This window comes from Mirounga leonina, unplaced genomic scaffold, assembly GCF_011800145.1.
Source record: "Mirounga leonina isolate KUSES-001 unplaced genomic scaffold, KU_Mleo_1.0 Mir_165, whole genome shotgun sequence".
In the NCBI taxonomy this organism is placed as follows: Eukaryota; Metazoa; Chordata; class Mammalia; order Carnivora; family Phocidae; genus Mirounga; species Mirounga leonina.
The window spans coordinates 71,406,702-71,429,711 of record NW_023270415.1 but is presented as its reverse complement, the minus strand read 5'-3'; the positions used below and the strand labels follow the sequence as shown (position 1 = coordinate 71,429,711).

Genomic DNA, 23,010 nt, shown 5'->3' with positions numbered 1-23,010 from the left:
CCTTCCAAATCTTGACACCCCATCCAGGGGTCCCCAGTCTCTGGATCGTTGACCCTCGGGGAAGCAGAGAGGGGGTTTAAAGTTATTTTAAGAAGTTAGGTCAGTGTGCCATATGTATATCTATTTTGAATACAACCCTTTTGAAATTTGATTTCTAATTGAAATACCCCTTCTGAAAAGAGCACGTATCCTAAGTGCCCAGTCTTCACGAACAGCACAATTGTATATCCAGCCCCTGAATGAAGAATCAACAGTGACAGTCCCCTAGATCCTCCCCCAGCTTGTAGCACAAGTAGATTGATCTAGATGTGTTTATTTAACTCCATCTAAGAAATCATCTGAAAGCATTACCAGCATCATGGTAGCCTTTTCCTTGCTGTCCTTTTTCAGTAAACAGAATTTTAAAATACAGCTGGCCTATGTCATTTTTTTGTATGCTAAAAGGAATCTTCAGGTCACTCTTATTACACCCTTTTAAATGTTTTCTTCCTGGCTGAAATTACCATCAGGTGATAAGTGTTGGAACGGTTCCCGTAGTTACGCGTCATTCACGTCTTAGGCTTGCCTGCGTCCCTTCCCCGGTACCACCCTCTCCCAGTGAGAGAAGTAAGTCTTCCTCTATCTTAAGTGTCTTGTATTTTCTTTCCCATGCGGAGCTTGGGGTGATAACTGACTGACCACCATGTTGTCAGCTTCACCCAGCACTGAGCTTTGTGGGACGACTCTGCATTTACCCCCCAAACATGACTCCTCAGATCCTGGGCACTTCCAGTCTCTGAACTGGTCTACTGTTCATAAATATGTCCGCATAAATATGTCTGTGGTAACTCAGCAAAACAAATGCCATTACGAATGATCTGCCAAGTTTTCCAACATCTTTTCCCCCCCGTTTTTCTCTTTTAGGCTCTAGACCAAGATAGAACAGCCTTGCAGAAAGTGAAGAAATCTGTAAAAGCAATATATAATTCCGGTCAAGGTAAGTACTTAACAAAGCAGACAGCATGAATTATATATAATGTCAACAGTTTTCTCTGTTATCTGTAAGATGCTATGTTTATAGGAGACTTGATACCAAAGGAAAAATAAGTAGGTCAAAGAAATTCAGCTTTTCTCTTTTTTCTCGGTTTCTTCTCAGCCCACACCGGTTACTGTTTCCAAAGTTAAACGATTAAAAGAACCTGAGTTGCAGTGGGTTTTAGTATACATTTAAAAACTTGGCAGGGCTACGGGGAATTTTGTCACAAAATGGGACATGTGACGTAGGAGCTATTGATCATCTCTCGTGTAGTTGGTCAGTCTGTAGCTCAGTGGCCTCAGTGAGGGATGCAAGGATCTTTCCTTCTGCCGTACACATTTGGAAATCAATATTGGTGCTGGGCGTGGGGTGAGAGAAGGGGGGAGGTTGAACTGAAACCCGGAGGGACCTGCCAACCAGAGTCTATTCTTGTGGCTGAGGGCGTGTCCGGTAACCTGTATCACTGAATGTGTCAGCTGGGTCTGCTGACTTGGCAACAAAAGTCTGTTTTCAGGGGATCAGAAGCAGTAAACCTAGTTAAGATAAACAATGGCTAACCACAAGAAAGGGTAGGTTCCATCGCCCCAGGGAAGGAGAGGGGAGGCTTGGAAATGCCAAGTGAGTTTCAAGGTCTCTGACTCACGTCTTTTGTTAGGATTACTGTGGTACTAGCTCACCTACCCAGAGAGAAGGTCTGAGGAATCCGTTGTCTGTAGCATAACAAACCCCCGAGGGGATGGCAGCGAGTCCAATGGAAAGGGCACAGGCTTTGAAGTTGGACCAGTGTGGGTTTGTACCCCCACCCTGCCCCTTACTAGCAATGTAACCTTCAGCTGGTTACTTCACTTTTCTGAACCTCCGTCTTTTCTGTAAAGCACAGATTGTGGTATTACAGTGTTGTTGAAGGGAGTTAAGGAGCTCATATCTATAAAGAGCCTATCACCTCAGGGCAGTTCAGTAAATGCCATACATTCATATTTTATATAAATTTTATATTTTATTTATATTCATACTCATAATTGTCATAAAATTTGGGAGTTGAAAGGAATGTTGAAAAAGGAAAAACTCGACCTTCAGATACTTTATGGAACTCCCCTCCTTATCAGAGGTGGGAATCAGTCTCAATAAGCTGGAAACCCAGTTGTCTCTTGTCTTCTTCAAAGCCCTTGGGCCTAATTGGTAACCCATTCTGTATCCTGGTTTCTTGATACCCCTTTCTCTAATTTCTTTATATCTAAGAACACACTAACTTCTAATTAAGATATAGGTAATTAGATGATTGCCTAGTTATGTAGTGATGTTTTAAATGTTTAAATATTTCAAATGTTTTAAGTCTTGGCCTAATTTATATAACTTCTACCATAGCTTCATTCTGATTTACTCCCAAAGTATGGTAGTCCCTTTCTAGATATTTGCAATTTGTGGAGAGGTGGGTGGGGCATATAACTAGGAGGTAGCATGAGGGGAAGCTTCTGAGGTGCTGATATTGTTCTGTTTCTTGACTTGGGGATGATTACATAGTTAAGTCCATTTTTTGATAATTCATCAAATGCTACACTTAAGATTGATGTACTTTTTTATATGGATGCAGGTATATTATGCATCAATGAAAGTATACATAAGATTTATATGCAAATAGGTTTATTGAAGCATTGATTGTGACCATCCAGATCTGTTCTGGAAAAACAAAAAACAAATGGGGATTTTTTAATATCTATTTAATAGAATAAAGTAGTTTTTATGAAAAAGAAACTTAATGTAGATCACTAACTTTATCAGTACTTGTTAAAGTAAATGACTTAACTTTTATGAATCTTAAATTGCCTCACCATAAAATGAGAAAATAGTATCTGATTTGCAGAGTATCAAATGGATAAATGAAGTAATATTTAAATCCACCTGACAAACTTCCTGCCACATCATAGATGCTTCACACGTGGGAAAAACGACAGCTAGATCAGCGGCATGGTTCCTTCTCTATATTAATTCAGTCTCCTGCAGATAGCACTGGACCAGCCCAATTTTCTAAAGAGCTTAATGAGCCATAATCTGCCTCAGGAATAAGTGTCAGTTCTCCATAATGTTACAGTGTATGCTTGAGGCTCTCAGTTTAGGAGTCACAGAAGAGAGACCTCTGATTTGCATCAGAATGCTGCTGCCATATTTACTCTGCTGGGGGCTCCACGTAACTCCTTCCCCTCCCCAGTTCCCTTGCTCAAGACGCATCCCCTCCGTGTCCTGCAGTGACCACAATCGCATTCAGCTCCTCACACAAAGGCTCTTTTACTTGGTAGGGATGTGCTTCATCTTGTTCTTTAAAGGGCTTTCCTTGGTCACAGCTGTCTTGGCCATGGCAGAAGGGAGAGGTTGTCCCTGCATGTGCGTAAGGTAGTGAGTGAGTTCAAGGAATGTGTGTGATGAGGGAGCAGCAGAAGGCTGGCTGAAGACAAAGCATAAGCTGACATCCTGCAGTCTCCCTCCACCCCCCATTCCTGGGTGGGACATGTGTGACATTCTTCCAAGAATCTCCCAACTATCTTAACGCCTTGATAGACGGGTAAACAACCTCACCTTGACAATGGCAAGGCCTCTGGTATCTTTAGGTCCTCTTTAGCATAGGAGAGTTCTTTTGAAACCTCCCTTTTCCTTACCTCCCCCAACCCCATAGTATATCATCAGTCACCGCCCACAACCCCCCCGGTACAGCAGCTCTTTCTGCCCATGGGTCCTGTCCCCTCGCTTTAATAAAATCACCTTTTTGCACCAAAGACGTCTCAAGAATTCTCTCTTGGCCGTCGGCTTCGAACCCTAATAATGTCTTTCCTGCATCAGTGTGCGGTTTGGTTGCCTTTTCCTCCATGAGATTGTTCTCGCCTGGTGGATGGGGGCCACAGCTGGCTGAGCGTTGATCACTCCCACTCTGGATGGATTAGGGGTTCTCCTGTGTACTTTGCGGTAGGTCTCTACTATCTACGGCTTTTTAAATTTAAATTAATTAAAATACAGTAAGATTTAAAATTCAGGTCCCCCAGTCCCATATTCACATTTTGAGTGCTCAGTAGCCACATGGGACTAGCCGCTACAGTATTGGGCGGCACAGACCCAGGGCATCCCCATCATCCCAGGAAATCACTTTGCTGCTCGAGAGCGTATGTCCCATTGTATTGTAACTGTCGACTGGTCTCTCTGGCATTAGGCCGGCAAGTGTCAACCCTGACTTTTCATGAGAATCACCTAAAAACACTTAAACACAGGGGGTCCCTTGGGCCCACCTGCCAAGAGTTGTTCTAGAGTGAGGCCCAGGTATTGGGATTCTAATAAATGACCCCACAGGTATTATGCAGGTAAAACAGAGCTGCTGCACCAGCCCATGACCCACGTGATGAGGGCTGTTACTCTGTCTTTTGTCTTTATATATTATGTATTTGTCACCATAGTTTATTAATTCAACAAATGTTTATTGAGCAACTGTTATACGACACTGTTCTGGGGGTTGAGGATAATACACAAATCAGAATCTCTGCCTTCATGAATTTTACAGTTCAGTGGGAGAGATGGATGTTAGATCCCCAAACCAGAAAGGATTTTATCATTTAGACACTGGAAAGCTTCCCAAGAGGGATCTGATACAGTCTGACAGGGTGCTCAGTGGAACACCTCTCGGAGGATGGGTGTTCACTGGGTGTTGACTGTACTAAGCTACGCTGAGCAAGCCTCTGAGGTAGGGCCAGCGTCACCCCCATTTTATAGATGGTGGGGCTGAAGCTTCAAGAGCCAGGCAAACTTCAGCAAGGTGCCACGCCTAACAGTAATGGAACTTGGCTCCAGCCTTGCTGTTAACAGCTACTCTCCACCTGTCTTCTTCCTGCCATTTAGTAGGGGTTCAACAGATATGCAGTGAATTGCTCCATGGTGGCTAGAGAGGTCCCCGAGAAGCTCTCCGTGAATGGCTGTTCAAAGTTTAATCATGTTTAATCAGGACGTGAGTGAGTCGCTTCAGTGTAACTTCCCAGGAGTGTAATCCCGGATGACTTTACAAGTTCCTGGAGAGAGGGGCCACACTAGTTACCATGTCCATGGCTTGGAAGTGCAGGGAGAAACTCGACCTCACAGACCGCTGGGACCTGATAGGGTTTCCGCCGTTACGAACGGGTGTAGCTTGTGTGAGCAGCACTGTGACATTTAATTCTTAAAAAATAGCTAGATGAGTAAAACAGTGGGGTTGCCGATCTTTCCATGATACATGCTCAGTGGAATCTGGGTTATTCCTGTCCAAGGGCTTTTGGCCTAATCCAGAGAAGCCACAGAGGCTGAACCCTGGTATCTGTTTCCCAGTGTTTTCATAATTTTCTTGTTTTCTCACAGTGCTTAAGTGACACAAAACCCATGTGATGTTCTTTAAAGTTCTAAGAAGGATTTCTTTATTTCTGGTTTGAGATGACCAGCCAGCCCACCACCAGCCCACCACCACCACCACCTACCCCACCAGATGATTTGAACATGGTTTGCATTTATTTGACAGAGCGCACAAGCAGGGGGAGTGGCAGGCAGAGGGAGAGGGAGAAGCAGGCTCCCACTGAGCAGGGAGCCCTAGGAGCAGGGAGCCCCAGGATCATGACCTGAGCCGACAGCAGACGCTTAAACCACTGAGCCACCCAGGCGCTCCTCCCCAGATGATTTGAAAGATGGTTGAGAATGGTGAAGGGTCTTACTTTTACAATGTATTTATTATGATTACACATAAGCTTTATCAGTATGAATTGGAACACAGTATAATAACAACAAATTTTATTGGAAAGACAAGTTATCTCCCCAGAAGCCCTTTAGTTTGAAAATGGCTTGGGGACTTTGTCTCTTTCTCTTACGTCCCGTCCCGTTGTGTATGAGGACATTCAAAAACAAAAAACTGAGTTCTGTGAACTGCTTGATCAAGAGAAAATTTTCCAAGCTATTCAGCCTTCCCATCTTGTTTCTAAGTTTTGAAGTGTTGATGTTAATAATCTGTGAAGTATATTGTCATTTAGAAAGTCTGCCTTGGTACGTGTGTCCCTCCCTCCCTCCTTCCTCCCCTCCCCCACTTCTCTGTTCCCCTAATGTATTTAAAATAGCTAGTAGTTTCTTGAACACTAGAGACTTTAAAATATGTTGCAGTCTTTGACATTTTTCTTTCCAAAGGCAGAGCCTAATTCTCTTCTCCTGGAATGTGTGCCAGACTTACTACCCTCCTCTAATGAACAGAATGTGATGGAAGTGATATCATGAGATTTCCAAGTCCAGTTCATAAAAGAGATCACTTCCACCTGGGTCTCTCCACTCCTCCATCATTTGTTCTGGAGGAAGCCAGCCACCCTCTTTGCGAGGAAACCATGAACCACCACCGTAGCGACTGCCAGCCCCAGTCATGCCTTCAGTTGCCTGCTGCCCTGCTGACATGCCGCCTCAAGCTTTGTACGAGACCCTGGCTCAGAGCAGTAGACGAGGGACTGGCATTCATAAGATTTCTGCCCTTGCAGACACGGGCGTGTGCACGCAAATCCCAGGCTCAGCAAAAGTCAGTGTGTGTCTCTTGAGAAAGAGGAGCTCGCTGCTTGTCAGTGCTGTTAAAAACACAAAGTGAAACATACCGTACTTTTATAAAATGAAAGAGGCATGTATTTCGTAGAAAGCATGGATGCACCAAATTTGTTGTTGTCAATGATCTAGTTGGGTTGCATTTGTTAATCTTTTTGAACAGATGTATTATTACATCCATGTACACTTTTCCTTGGGAGTGAAGACCAAGAATATTCCTGCTACTAGGTCTTTTTCTGTGATAATTTTTTTTCACAAATCCAAATGTGGATTTTATTATTAAATAGTGGCTTCCTTAAAATTCATGCCAAGATCTATTTGGAATACATTTTAGCTTATTAGTAACACATGGTGCCCCCTAGAAACACATAACATTGTTAGTCTGAAAGTTGGGACTCTTTAAATCCTTTAATTTTAGTGAATAAAAAAATGACAGTGGTATGTAATTTGATTGTAAGCATATGATATGGAAGCCTTATTTCCAAAATAGAGCACGATTGTCATAAATAGTTCAATAACCTTTTCACATTAGGGAAAAAAGCAGTTTCCCTTTGCCTTCCCCCTTTTGGTTTAGAATTATGGAGTGAGTAGTTTTATAAGAACATTTGTGTTTTCTAAATCAAAATTAATGTGTGATGTTCGCCCCAGATTTTCATTTTGTTAATTTTATCTATTTTAAGAAATAGCTCACAGTGTGTGACGAAATCTAAGATTTTAAAGGTAAGGTGCTAAATTCATCAGTGGATAGGAAAGTGAATGGTTTTGTATCTAAGTAAGTTCATTTTAGCTCTTTTAGTTAACATTTTGTCAAATTTAAAGGTATAGTAGGAAGTGAATTGTAACCAAAATTGATAAATTAAGTTTGGTGTCTTACCGTTGTATCATGTAATGGTATTTTTAAATCCTGTAGTATTCAGTGGGGAGAAAAAGTTTCCTAACTGAAATAGTTAAGAGATAAAATAGATTAGAATTTTAATAGAAAGATGTGGAAGCATAAAACGTCAAAAGGTATACAAAGAGCACCTGCTCTGTTTAGGAAATTTTATATATTTTTTGCTCTTTTCTAAGTTTGCAGATTATCATCTGATTTTTGAAAATTTTTTGAATTAAAGTAAACTTGTTAGTAAAGAAATAATTTTAAAGATTTTATTTATTTATTTGACAGAGAGACACAGTAAGAGAGGGAACACAAGCAGGGGGAGTGGGAGAGAGAGAAGCAGGCTTCCCGCCGAGCAGGGAGCCTGATGCGGGGCTCGATCCCAGGACCCTGGGACCATGACCTGAGCCGAAGGCAGACGCTTAAGGACTGAGCCACCCAGGTGCCCCTAAAGAAATAATTTTAAGCCCTCAGAAGTAGAAGGCTTTAGATTGAAATTGTAAATACCTTTTGGTGGTGGTAGTGATTTAAGCAAAGTCTAAACAAATTACTGGGGCTTGCAAGGCATTTTGCATTTGTGGGTCCATCATTACTCCTTAGGAGGTGAAAACAAGTTGAAATAATGAGTTCCTTCAAGATGGTCAAGGAAGGAAGCTTTTTCTAAAAGGAAGTATACTTATCCAGGAGAGTATTACTCCTCAAATTGTGAAGGGATAAAATAGGAGGAATTTTTACAACTGCATTTAGAAAATCGAAGTCTCTTTCTAGAGTAATCTTATAACTCCTAGGCTGTTTAAGAAGTTCCAATTTTCATATTCAAGCCATTGGCTGAAATACTGTTACTTAAAATTAGAGGCTATCTGGGTGTGTGAGGGGAGGTGCACACACTTCATCTGCTGGCCTGGAATGAGGGCTCTCAACTTTAAAATGAGTTAATTTTTTATGATGTATGCACTCATGGGAGCATTCTTTATGAGAAATTAAGTCATTTTATTTTTTTTTTAATATTTTATTTCTCAGAGAGCACGAGTGGGGGGTGGGGAGGGAGTGGCAGGCAGAGGGAGAAGCAGGCTCCCCGCTGAGCAAGGAGCCTGATGCCTGATGTAGGGCTTGATCCCAGGGTCCTGGGATCATGACCTGAGCAGAAGGCAGACATAACCGACTGAGCCACCCAGGTGTCCCAAGAAATTAAGTCATTTTAAATAAAATTGGGAGTGCTCATTCCACAACCAGTACCTTGGGTTTTTTTTAAAGCCTCAAGATGAAGAACAGAAATACTCGGTTAAAGGTAAATATAAAAACACGTCCTCGACCTTAATAGTCCAAATTTTGTAGAAATAACAAATTACATGGGCGCCTGGGTGGCTCAGTCGGTGAAGCATCTGCCTTCAGCTCAGGTTATGATCTCAGGGTCCTGGGATCGAGCCCCGTGGCAGGCTGTCTGCTCAGAGGGGAGTCTGCTTCTCCCTCTCCCTCTGCCTGACACTCCTCCTGCTCTCTTTTCTCTCTCTTTTTGTCAAATAAATAAAAAAAATTTTTTTTTTAATTTTTTAGAAATAATAAATTACAGCTGACCTTTGTTGAGCGCCTATCTACCCGGTGTCTTACATACATTTACCATGTTAGTTATCTCAGCAGTCCTGTATGCAAGACACTATTATCCCCACTTTAGGAGTGAAGTAACCTAGTTTAAATCACTTATACAGCTATTAAGTTTAAATTTAAACTGGTTTATTTACACAGCTGGTAAGCAGTGATGAGATTTGAAAGTTAGGTCTTTGTGATCCCAAGGCTGCTGAGGCAGAATTGTCAGATCAGTAACTGTCAGGTGAGAGTGACTGCCAGCCCAGGATGGGGCACTGAGAACTCAGAGGAGTGCAGGGCCTGTGGGCCCAGTGCCCTGGGGTGACTCACCTGTGCAGGGAGAAGGACAAGTAAAACAAGCAGCAGTCCTACAGCATGAAGGTGCTAGGTTGGTCTCTCAGAAAGAGGAGCAGCTTTCTCACTTTATTTAAACAAACCAGATGGGGCAGGCACCTGGATGGCTTAGTTGGTTAAGCATGTCTGCCTTTGACTCAGGTCATGGTCCCTGGATCCTGGGATCCAGCCCTGCATCGGGCTCTCAGCTCAGTGAGGAGTCTGCTTGTCCCTCTCCCTCTGCTCCTCCCCCCCCAGCTTGTACTCTCTCTCTCTCCCTCTCAAATAAATAAATAAAATCTTATAAATAATATATACATGCATACAAACTAGAACTGACACTGACTAGCCACACAGTATTTCTCCACCCTCACTCCTGTTACCAGGTGCTCTGTCATTGGCATAATTTATGAATGAACAATGAAGCCCGTAAACCAGTGTATTCTCTGACAGAGACTAAAATGCTTCCCTCACAGCCTTAGTAGCATCATGGAAGAGGTCACACAGATTTGGGATCAAATACTGACTTAGCCTCTGATTGGTGGCTGGGAGCACTTTGTCAGAGAATACTTTGAGCAGTTGTTGCTTCATTTCTGAAAATGGAAAAATAGTTTCCACCTCACTGGACCGTGGTGAAGCATAACACAGGTCATGTAGGTACCCAGCTATAGTGTCAGTGATGATTACTTCATCCTCCTTGACTTGAGGCTTTCTGCAATAGCAGAGGGAAATTCGGAACAAACTTAATTGTGTGTGTTTAAATTGCTTCGCTTTACCCCCCCCCCCATGTTGTGAAAGTTGGAAAGAACATACTTAAAATATTTAATATGATACTGGGATATAGCGATCATCAGTGGTAGTTATTATAATTACACCTAGTTGCAAAAATTTAATCAACACTGGAAAAATTTTAGCCAGTATGTCTTCAAATTATTTATTCTTACATTGTTTCTTCTTTTTGTTTCTTGGACTCAAGTTACATTTGTGTTAGACTGCTTGAAATTCTCCCATAGGCCATTGAGATTTTATTTTTAATCTTTAAACTCCTTGTGCTTCAGTTTGGATAATTTCTACCTTCAGGTTTCAGATTTACTGCTCATTTCTTCTTCAGTATCCAGTCTGCTGTTAGTCTCATCCAATTAATTTTTATTTCAGATACTGTATGTTTTTAGTTCTTGAATTTCCATTTGGTCCTTTTTTAAAACTTCTGTCTTTCCTGAAGTTCTTCATCTCTTCACCCATTTTATCCATCTTTTCCTATAAATTCTTGAACTTATTTATAATATTTATTTTGATGTCCAGCATCTAGGTTGTCTCTGGTTCTGTTTCTTTTGACTGGGTTCTTCTCTCTTGATTTTTGACTACATTTTTCTGTTTCTTTGTATGTCTAATAATTTCTGTTTGCATGTAGACATTTGAATTCTACATTGTTGAATTGTGTGGCAGAAGTGCAGGACTCTGGATTCCTTTATCTTCCTATGAAGTGTGTGGTGTTTTATTCTAGTATGTGGTCAAATTTCTGGTGATGACCATCACCTTGATGTTAGGGTAAGTTTATTTTAGTTTTGCTCATAGTCCCAGGATATAGCCCTTAGTCCTGCAACATCATCCATACTCGTATGGCTCGATCTGCCTGGGCTTTCAGCCCAGAGTATTTATCAAGCCCTGCTAACTCTGTGGGATTTGAATTCCAAACTCTCCTCCTCGTTGGGAAGTTGCTGGAATCTGCTTAGCTCTTTAGATGTTGTTTTCTGCTGGGCTTCTTGAAGTACATGCTGCTCAGGTCAGCCAAGGACTGGAATTGAGGGTGTGTCCTTTTCTGTGACTTCGTCCTTTCTAGGATTTTCCCCCTCAATTTCCAGCTGCTGAAGCAATCCTAAACTCTGACCTCTGATACCTCAGCTGAGTAAAATGCCACTTTCTGATTGTGTTCTGTTCTCCTTGCCCAGCATGGACTGAAGTCTGCCCTTAGGAGAAAAGCCAGTTAAATATGGTCTTCTCTGGTATGGTTCTCTTCCTTAAACAGCGATATCCCCTCCTGTTTCTGCCTGCTTTTGTTTGCTCTCCACTGGCTTCAAGTGGTTGTTTTTTATGTTTTGTCCGTCATTCGTATTCGTTATAAACAGGAACATTAGTATGGTGTAAGTTACTCTGTCAAATTACCAGCTGCAGATCCTTAATTATAAAAATTATATATGAGTAATTCGTTTATTAAGATATAAGGGATTGACAAAACACTCTTGACTCACAGGTATTTTAGCATAGTTGGACTTTATGACAGTATATTAAAGTGACTTAAAGAGAGATATGTCTTCAGCTCAGGTTTTGGATCACAAATACCTGAATACAGAAAATAGGCACTTTGTTCAGTCAAAACTATTTACAAAGTACAGGAGAGGTGCATGGGTAATTAAATGATAGGATAAGCAGTCCTTTGCGTTCTTGAACTTATGGTTTATTGTAAACTAAGTGTATTTACCTTACAGTCATACTTTGAAATTAAGTTTTAAAGTCTGCATGTTTGGGAGGGGTGCCTGAGTGGCTCAGTTGGTTAAGCATCCCAACTCTTGATCTCAGCTCAGGTCTTGACCTCCAGGTTGTGAGTTCAAGCTTCATGCTGGGCATGGAGCCTCCTTTAAAAAAAACCCAGAAACCTTTGGGCTCTCAGCTCAGCGGGGAGTCTGCTTGAGATTCTCTTTCTCCCTCTACCCTTCCCCCCCCATACACGTGCTCAAGTGCTTGCTCTCTAAAATAAATAAATAAATCTTTAAAAAAATAAAAAATGAAGTCTCCACATATGGGAAGTAACCCATGGAGTCAAAATAACCATTGAAAATCCTTGTATGGCTAATAAAGCCACTTGAAATTATAACTCATTTGGTATTTTTTAAAGTATTGGCATTCCTTTAGGAGCCATGGTATTTAAAACACATACACACATACATACACATACACAGTCTTTCAGGCAGTCACCCTTAGCTCAGGGAGAAGCTTCCCCTGTGAACAGGTGAGGAAAGGGCAGATGGTACCATCCCTCCTGCTCCCAGACACATACTCATTATTGAGTGATGGGAGGGCCCAGGGCTATTTACATTGTTTTTGCTCTCTCTTTCCCTTGTTCTTCCAAATTTACTAGAGTCTCACAAATTAAAAGCACAGATGTGTGATACCCTCCTTGACAATTACAGCCAAGGTTCTGCGGCCAGCCTCTATCTTTCTGCCTCTTAGTCCACGTCACATTTTGACCATGTTCTTGGATGGTTTATGTCTCATCAGACTAGGGTTGTGTTTTCCTGTATAATGACATGACAGTTAAACTATAGCGAAAAGTCTGGAGGAATGCCAGGGTCTCCAGTTTTATTTCTGTGTATGGTATTCTCCCTAGGTTTGCTTAAATTCTCCCTCTCTCACACATGCTCCCCTGACCATGTGGAGTGTCCCCTGTGAGGCAGACCCACCACAGCTCTTTTCAAAGAAGGCCCCGTCTTAAGGCAACCATGCTCTGGGATAACCTCTACAAAGCGGTCATGCATGTGTTGAATTCCATTTGCGGTTTGGATGAGGACATGAATTTTAAAGTGTCTATCTCTAGGACTGGAAGTACCCTCCAGCTGACTCTTTAGCCAGGAAGATAACTACTTACTGATTTTTCTGACGCCCTGCTTATGTATGGAAATCACACAAGTTGTTATTGATTCTGAAGTGTTTTTCATGAATCATCAATGATGTAAGACAGAGTGATTGGGGGTTGATGGAGGATGACTATGCGTGGCCAGTTTGTCACCTGCCCACACAGACAACAGGATATTCTCGGATCTTCCATGTCTCTGATAACCTGTCAAACTTCTACTTTTTCTTTATAGAGAAGTGCAGGGGGCTTGCACTCTGGAACACCTGGGGCTGGTTTTTTTTTTTTTCTTTTAATGGCATTTTCTATTTGTTTTTCTCACTGTAAAAGTATAATTTATATTAACATGTTTGCACTAGAAAATTCAGATAAAAGAAGAAAATGCTAATCAGCCACATTTCGTTCTTAAACTCTTTTTCATCGTGTGGATTCTGAATCACACACGGCACACTTTAGGGGGCACCAGGCACCTTTGTGTGCTCTGCCGTCCTTGTTCTCTTACTTGTCTGCACTCAGGGCGATGCCTTTTCCAGGAGCCCTGGGGTGGAGACGCCTGTATTGCTCTACTGTTTGGGGGTGGTCTGTGCTGCCTGCACAGTGAGGAGCGGGGGAGGCCTTCTGAAAGAGCACTGGGATGTGATCTCGGCTCTGGCTCCCAGTAGCTGAGTGTTCCTTAGCAAGTCCTTTCATTTCTCGAGACCTCAGTTTTCTTCTCTGTGAAAAAGAGAAGATGATCCCTACCTTATCTATTGATGAAATAGTGGTTATGAAATGAGACCAAGATTCTTTTGCAGTCTGCAAGGCATGATGTATGCCCCAAGGTGGGCCTCATAGGGTCCAACAAAGAATGCCTTTCTCAGGGGCATCTGGGTGGCTCAGTTGGTTGAGCATCCGACTCTTGATTTTGGCTCAGGTCATGATCTCAGAGTCTTGAGATGGAGCCCCACATCGGGCTCCACGCTCAGTGCAGAGTCAGCTTATCCTTCTCCCTCTGCTGCTTCCCCTGCTCACACTCCCTCTCTCTCTCAAATAAATGAGTCTTTAAAAAAAAAAAAAAAAAAGGTATTTCTCCAGCCACCAAACCCAGAGAGGCCTGCTTGCACGTTTTGATCTCTTTTCCACACATAGGCTGTTGCCCTCCCTCAGACTCACTGGACTCTGCACCTATCGAGGGCAAGAAGCTTTGTCTTTAGTTTCAGCTGACATTTCTCTCTGATCCTTAACATTCTGCGGTCGTCGATCCCTTTGTAATTGGAGAACAACAGACCTTCTCCAAATTAATAAAAAACTTGCAGGGCAGAATTTTTCAGGTAATTTTAGGAGTTTTTAGAAGCTCTGAAATTGAGGTCAGAACCATTGATTGATACAAATAGTACATTATATGTAGAATATGCATATAACATATATAGTAGTAATACATAAATAAATGGTTAAAAAAATAAATATTGGAAATGTATGCTCTAAAATGTTTTACCAACAGGTATAGTTGATCAAAAATAGTCTGGAGAGCACTAGTCTAGAGATACCTACACGGTCCGGTCCTAGCCTAGCCTACCTCATTTACCAGGACAAGAACCCAGTGAACTTTCAGTTAATCTCGAATTATTTAACACGTAACCACGACCTGAGCTGAAGGCAGACACTTAACAACTGAGCCACGCAGGTGCCCTATTTAACACGTAATTTTTAAACCAAGAACCTGAAGCTTGGAAGGACTAAGGTTGCATACCTAATGACCTACCTAACCTTTCTATACCAGGGTAGGTGCTTAATGAAAGTTTGTGAATTAATCATGAAATGTGGGGCCATATTTTTAAATTACACCTATTTACAAAAAAGCTCAGCCCCTTCGGATGGTGGGCAGTCAACTGTAGAAGGCTGGAATAGAAGAGGAATGGTTGTCTCCTTCCTAGCTTTTCTTTGGGGGCAGATCTCAAAGCATGAACATTACCCAGAGAGCTGTGAGCAAACCCAAGTGTGATGTGGATTTTATCTGGCAGTTAGGAGGCCTGCCTGAGGGAGCCAGAAGAGAGGGCTTTTTAAATGCTGAGTAATAGCCTTGTGGAACTCTGCGGGTATCTTGTCTTGGGGTTCTGCTAGTTAATGGATTTGTCAGTTGTTGCGGAAATGGGAGTCTGCATGCTGAGTTTCCAGATAACACCCTTGGGGCTGGAGCAGATTCTTGCAGAGGCTTGGCTAGAATTTTGAAAGAACAAATCCAAATTCAAAATGACCTTGAAAAATCAGAGGAATGAGTCATCCCGAGTGGCATGGAGAAAGGCAGTTTAAAAAAAATGTGCACAAGCCTTTCTGCCTTTAAGGATGTTCTTTTAATCTTTAACAAGTTTGTACTGAGTGGTGGTGGGAACAGATGAGGAAACAGAGGCCCAGGGAAGTGAAATAACTAGCTCATAACCGAGGGACAAGCAGACTCCCCACTGAGCAGGGAGCCAATGTGGCTGGATCCCAGGACCCTGAGATCATGACCTGAGCCAAAGGCAGATGCTAACCGACTGAGCCCCCCAGGTGCCCCAACTCTTCATTCTTCAGGGTGTTGCTCAGGTCACCTCTCTTGGCTGCATCCAAGTTTTGTCTGTGTATTCCTTTACTTACCAGATACTACGTGGGTGCCTACAAGACCCTGTATTAAATAAGCAATATATTTTCATGCAGAAGAAAGAAAATAAAATGCATTGCTGATGGATAAAGTATTTAAATACTCAAAAGAGAATAAAACTAAACCAAATAGAAGGCTCAGGAACTTTCTTTAACATTAGAACCCTTCCTCATGCTATATAAAGAGATATATTAGGTTGAATTAAAGCTTTCTGTGTTTTTTTAAAAAAAAAATACTAAATACTAGAAGATTTGGGAACCTAAGCAAGGTAGGAATCCCAAAAGTCTTTTGGGTAAAGATTGGTATATTTGACGACATGAAATGTAAAAAATTCTGTGTGGCAAAGAACACCATAAACTAAGTGAGGAGACAAATGGGAGAAAATGTTTGCAGCATGTATTACAACAGATTGTTGTCCCTTCTGCAGAAAGTCTCCCTACAGATTGACAGGGAGAAGACAAGGATGGAAAACAACAGGCAGGAAAGGAAATGTGAATGGACAATAAAATACAGCAAGATAACTCGGGCTTACTATACAGTCCAGTTTTTCACGTCCCTGTGGCGAGAATTAAGAAGAACAGTAACATCTATGTGCTAGCGAGGCTTTAGGGAAATATAGTCTTCTATTTGTACTGCTGTTGGGTCTGTGCATTGCTACCACCAGCCTCTTTGGAAACATAGCAGTAGTAATTAAAATTTGAAGTATGCACCCTACCCCCCAACAATTCTACTTTTGTGAATATATCTTTTCAGAGATAAAGTGACAGCATATAAGAACTTATGGATAGAAATACTTATTGCAGCATTGTTTTTTGGTAGCAAACACTGTGGGAGTCTCTCAGGGAGATAGTTCTCCAAATCATGGTGGAGTTTACTATGGAATATAATCACAGTTAAAATAATGAATTAGAGTTAATTACATTCAGTTTCTTGATCCCTATTCAGTAAGGAAAAAGCAAGCCACAGAGTCTTGTATTTAATATCGCATTTGTGGGGCATCTGGGTGGCTCAGTTAATCGTCTGCCTTCAGCTCAGTCATGATCTCTGGGGTCCTGAGATCAAACCCCGCATCGGGCTCTCTGCTCTGGGGAGCCTGCTTCTCCCTCTCCCTCTTCCCCTCCCCCCATTGCGCCCCCCCACGCACACTCGCACGCGCGCGCGCTCTCTCTCTCTCTCAAATAAATAAAATCCTTAAAAAAATCCCATTTGGTTTTTTAAAAGTGAGAAAAGGGGAGAAGACCCCTTATTGTATGTATGTATGTATTTTTTAAGCATAGAGAAAGCTTTGCTGAGATTATTAACGCCCCACATCATTAACTTCGCTTATTTCAAGGAGGGTATTGGAGAAAGGGAAAGGAAACTATCATTTTTATGAATTATTTTTGTAATTTTAAAAACAAATGGAATTAAAAATTGTAAAGGGTGATTAGTGCTTCAGAGTATGTATAGGATAGTATAAAAGAATTTATCCCTTTGCCCTCTATGCCAGCACTATAATTTATGACACATATTACATGGCTTTATTGCTACGTTATAGCTCATTGTATTTTATATGGCTGGCACGTGGCCAATACTCAGTATTTTCCGAAGGAAGGAAAAAGGACTTGTTCCAGGAGACTTTACTACATGCGTTGAGCATTTGGCTTTGCACTGTGTGCCAGGGCCAGTGCTGGGGACCAGGTGAACAACAACAGATTAGGTAACGCTGGGAACTTGGACATTGCAGGAGGCTGTGGACGGAGTGAATGACAACCTTGCCTGGGAGGTTACACTTACCTTTGATCTTGAAAGAGGCAGGTTGAGGCCTGGAATTGTGACGGAGCCAGGCAGACTGGAGGACCTGAGGTGGGTTGTGTGGCCCTTGCGCAGCGATCCTTGTACCCAGGCTGTGCTCCAGGAGAGCCCTCTGAGCTGGGGAGGCTAAAATGATAAACACAGTTGCGCGGGACTCTTGACACAGAAGATAACTTACATAAAGACACAGAGAGAGAAGCTAGGCTCTCAGGAAGGAAAGTATGGGAAGTTAAGGAAGTGAGACTCACTGCGGGGTGAGGGATGGTTCCTCCCCTATCATAAACACCCACCGTAGGCCCAACGCTGGAGGAAGCGCACTATAGGCTTTTCCCATCCTGTTCACATAGTAACCCTATCAAGAAGCATTACTGCAGTTAGGAAAGCAGAGTCCGAGATGATGATACGGTTTGTCTTAGATCCACAGCTGGTAAATGGAAGACCTGGGATTTGATCCACAGTCGTATGTATCCTAGAACCCTCCAAGAAATACCATGATGTTTAGATTATACCTGAATGTCCATTAACATCAGAACTTCAGCTCTCCATCTCAGGGTGAATGAAAGTAATAAAGATCTTTTTAGAGGCTTACCATGTACTTTATAGATTATACATCTGTCACATTTCACATACGAAAACCGAGACCAGGGACACCTGGTGGCTCAGTCGGTTAAGCATCTGCCTTCAGCTCACATCATGATCCTGGGATCCTGGGATTAAGTCCCACATTGGGCTCCTTGCTCAGCGGGCAGCCTGCTTCTCCCTTTGCCCGCCGCTCCCCCTGCTTGTGCGCTCTCTCTCTCTCTCTCTCTGACAAATAAAATCTTTAAAAAAAAAGAAAGAAAGACCCAGAAAAGTGCCTTTTCCAAGGTCACAGATGGCCAGTGTGGACCAGAGGGAGTTTCAAACCCAGGTCTCCGTGCCACTTAGGCCCATGTCCCTTCATCATATGATGCCTCAGTAAACATTAGGTGGTGCTTGGTCAGGGTTGGGGAGCTCTTGAGGATGGATTTATTATTAATGCTTTCAAGGCTTTTCCTCATTAAATAGAAATAATCCTTCATGGTTTTATAATGTTCTCTGCTCCTGCAGCTACTGTTTTCCCAAAAGAGCTTTCATATTAATTATGACATCTTTACCTCTTAGCATTCAACCTCAAGGAGTAGGCTGGGTGTAGGTATTATTAGACCTGTTTTATAGATGAATTTAGGCCCCTGAGAGCCTTAGTCACCTGACCAGAGACACATGATAGAGGCTAGAGCTAAGACCTAGATTTTCAGGTCCCTCGATCACTTGCCGTCTGGCTTAAAAATAGCAGACTTCTAGGGGTTCCCGCACTTAACCAAGCGTAAGGGTGAAGAACATGGGCTGTACAGTGCCTGTCGTCAGCACTTAGCTAGGTGACCTAGCTCCACCCCCTAAATACCAGTCCCTGCACCTGGAAAATGGGGAGAAGAATAGCACACCGTCCTGAGCATCAAATGAAGTAGTGCAGGGCAAAAGCACAGTTCCCGGCCCATTAAGTAATCAAAAATGTAACTGCAATTAATTGTTCTTATAATTAGTTATTAACAATTTATTACCACTGTTATAATTATTATGTCATTGTCATTATTGGGAACAGGAGGTCTGCCTTAGTCCGCTTTGTTTCTTAGTGTTTATCATATAGTAAACCCCAAATGGGTGTTTGTGGCATGTGTCATGGCATCCTTTACAGTGTTTGCTGGGTCTGTCCATGGAAAAGGATGGGTTTGGAATCACATGAGGCTGGGTTCCAGTGCAGATTCACCAGCGATTTTCACTTCTTATCTATTAAACATTGCCCTGAAGGACTTTTAGGACATTCAGTGTGATGTATCCCACTACACAGTCGGTGCCAAATAAGGAGCAGCCGTGATTACAGCGACAGAAAATCAACGGTTGGGTTCACAGGCCAGTTGGGAAGTTTTGTGAAAGTTTCCCAGTTTGATAAGGCCTAGCACAGGGTGAGAATTGGGCAAACATCCGTCAGAGAAAGGCCTGTTTACTATTTGCTGCGGTTCTGAAAATTCTGAGTAGGGCCTCATTGGAGGAATATGCAAGACATTTTTAAAGAACATTGTTTTGTTGTAAGATTTTTATTTGAGAGAGAGAGAGCGCGAGGAGGGGTAAAAGGAGAGAGAGAAGCAGACTCCTCGCGGAGCAGGGAGCCCGATGTGGACTCGATCCCAGGACCTTGGGATCGTGACCTGAGCCGAAGGTAAACGCTTTACTGACTGAGCCACCCAAGTGCCCCATTTTTAAAGAATATTATTTAAAATATATATATATTGAATTTTAATGTATTCTCAGGGCACATGTTACTGCAGCCCCTCGGAACGTATACTCTTAGGGCTGTCCCTGACTTCGGAGTATTGCTGGAAGCCTCTGCCCCTGGCGTGAGGATGCCAGGCTGACTCCACCGCAGTGGCCTCTGATGGGCAGCCTGCTGCTGTCATCGCTGTTGTCCTCGTCATAAACATTTACTCAGCTTATCGTGCACCATGCACTTGGCATGCAGTAAATTAATCTCCATAATACCTCTGTGAGGTAAATACCATTGTTATGTCCATTTTACAGCTGGGGAAGATGAGGCTTAGGAAGGTAAGTTACTTGACCAAAACACCACACAGGTTTAGTGATAGGCCTGGGATTTGATCCCAGATCTTTCTGACTTTGGGATGTGGGAGAGAGTCCCCAGCTCTGAGATCTTAAAAAAGCCTAAGAGTAAAATCCCTTATTTAAGAGTGGTGTGACCTCAGACACATTTTTGCATCTAAATAATGAGGATGAGGGGCGCGTGGGTGACTTAGTCATTAGCGTCTGCCTTTGGCTCAGGTCATGGTCCCAGGGTCCTGGGATCGAGCCCACATTGGGCTCCCTACTCAGCGGGAAGCCTGCTTCTCCCTCTCCCACTCCCCCTGCTTGCGTTCCCTCTCTCGCTGTCTCTCTCTCTGTCAAATAAATAAATAAATAATCTTAAAAAAAAATTAAATAATGAGGATGATAACAGTACTTACATTCCAGTCCTGTTAATAAGAGTGAATGAAGCAATGGACGTGAAGTGCTTAGTGCAGTGACTGGTGTACCCTGGGTACTCGACAAGCCAGCTGTTATCACTATCATTATTGAAATAGTAAATCACTGCTTTGGTATTGCTGTGGGGCTTAAATGTTGAAATGTATATAAAGGCCCTTTCAAGCTGCGTGGAACATCTTAGGTGATTAGTATACGTTAGTCATCACCCCAAAGAAATGCCAGCCGTTGAAATCCTAAATGGCCCTTTCTGGTTCGGCTGGTAAAACTATATTATTTTGTCCTTTTTTCAGAACTGAAAGGAATTACCTAGCTCTTGGAATTGTCTTACATTCTGCAACAATACCATGAATGCCAGAAATTCCCTACAGATATTCAAAAAGCATGAATCTCCATAATGGCTGGATCAGATTTCTCTCTTCCCTTGTTCTTTTCTTTTATCCAGTCTCCATCCTCAGCTGCTTTCCCCAGCGCCCACTTTACCAACTTCCCAAAGGTCTGCCAGCACTTAGGTAGACCGAGGATCCTAAAACAGAGCTTGTTCTGTTCTCTGAAAGGTCCTGATCAGGCTATTTTCTGCCTCATCGGCCCTCCTATTCAGTTACACCTGTATCTGTGACAGTGTTCCCCACCAAAGCCCTGTATTTCTCTCTTCTTCCCTAAACCCCTGAATTTACCTTTTGTTTATCTGCTTGCTGCACTCCTCCCTCAGCCTCTGCCCTTGTTCTGTCCTCCACCAGAACCCTGTCTCTGCCCTCTCCCTCTGCACCTGCCGAAAACTGGCTTGGTAAGCCCTTCACTCCATACAAAGGGATGCATGCGTTTACAGAATTTCGCTAGTGAATTGTCACTGTTAGGTTTGTTATATATGTTAAAAAAAAAAAACTTAAAACATGAGACATACGTTCCTGTGCTGTTTGATTTTAAATACGTCTCCCTGATTTATAACAATCCCGGCTCTAGCGGTAATAGTGACTGATCTTTTTGGAGGCAGGTGCTACGTGCCAGGTACTGTTCTAAAAGCACCTTACAGTTAATCCCCATAATCTCTGCCCTCAGCAGGATTATTAGTACTGTCCCCGGGTATACCTCACTAGACTATGATTTTTAAGATGTATCTGTACTAGGAAATTTCACACATACATACATATGTTCGATTAGCATACACACACATACGTATGCACATAAATTTATGTGTTGGCCGTACGGTTGTTCTTTTATGGAATTAGCAGAACATACAGGACCCATGACCTTACCTGTACTTCCTTATCAGTCTCCCCTTCCACCTCTCTCACGTCACATTTGATGTTCCACCTTCCCGTTAAGCCTCATTCTTCCTTGCAGGGTTCTGGTGAGGGTTAAATGTGATACTGTAAAAAGCATTTGGGCCCAAGAAGGTTCTTGACAAATGCCAGTTCTCCCTTCCTGAGGCTTGTCTCTGCCTGAGCCAAGTCTGTCTTGTTTTTTGAGGAGTCCGTCATCTCTGATAGACTAAGAGCTTCTCGTAATTCTTTCTAAACTCTGCATGCCAGTCCAAACTCAGGAGAGTGGTTTTGTCTAGGGAGGGAAGGAAGAGATCGGAATTGGGGGAGAGAGGAAGCATTCTGTGGCACTTTATTTCTTAAACTGGTTGGTGGGTACATGAGTGTTCTGTTAATCTGAAGATTATGATATATGTCTTCTGAAATATTTTCTAATTCTGAGCAGACAAACAAAAATCCTCTATGCTTGTGTTTTACTAGAGACACTTCTTTGAACGCAGTTGAACAGGCAGTTGAATTGCCTTTTTGCTGGCCTCCAAAAGCAGAAGAGGGTGTCGGGTCTGATGGGATTCTCTGGGGTGAGGTGAGGCTGTTTGGCCTCAGACAAAAGGTATCAGGGGTAACTCCAGTTTATGAGGAGACCAGACACGTGCATCCTGTCTGTCGAGCTGATGTGGCCTTTCTTTTGTGTGTTTCTGAGCCGCTTCCCTCCGTTACTTGGGCACTAACCAGAGCTACATTTTATCTTTTTTAATATCTCAGGCTAAAATGCTGACATCCACTGTAGGCATCATGAATTTTTGATGCGGTGATGATTGGAAGGCTGCTGGGCCTCACTTCATTTCTCTGGAGCGCTGTGACACGTTTCCTTCGGTGCATTGACTTCCTTCTTGGGCTGCGCCCCCGTGCGGACTCACGGTTGGTTCCGTGAGGGCCCCTGGCTGCCGGGCAGTCATTGAGAGTGTATTTGAGAATGCAGTACTTTAGATTTTTCTCTCAATTATTCATCAATCTAGGAGGTTTAAGAAGGGAATGCTTCTGAAATTCCTGAAAAGGAAATCAACAAATCGAAGTCAACAGATATTTATGGAGCCCTCACTCCTTAAGCGCCGCTCATGGAAAAACAACAAACACAGTGGTATTAGTTGGGTAGGGACACGGAGATGAGCTAGAGGTAATCCCTGCCTCTCGTGGTCTGGTGGCAAGGAAAGATCTGAACTTAAACAAATATGATGTGATGTGATGGAAAATACTGCAAAATAGGTGCAGAGAATTATA

At 42.7% G+C, this 23,010-nt stretch overlaps 1 protein-coding gene across 3 annotated transcripts in view; it reads left to right on the top strand.

Annotated features, from left to right (window-relative positions):
• ASAP1 (ArfGAP with SH3 domain, ankyrin repeat and PH domain 1) overlaps positions 1-23,010 on the top strand; it is a 341,917-nt gene that overhangs the window by 189,301 nt on the left and 129,606 nt on the right. For all 3 annotated transcript variants that reach the window (XM_035011956.1, XM_035011955.1, XM_035011957.1), the window contains one exon: positions 904-976. In XM_035011956.1, coding sequence (XP_034867847.1) covers positions 904-976 — 73 coding nt within the window. The remainder of the gene's footprint in view (positions 1-903; positions 977-23,010) is intronic.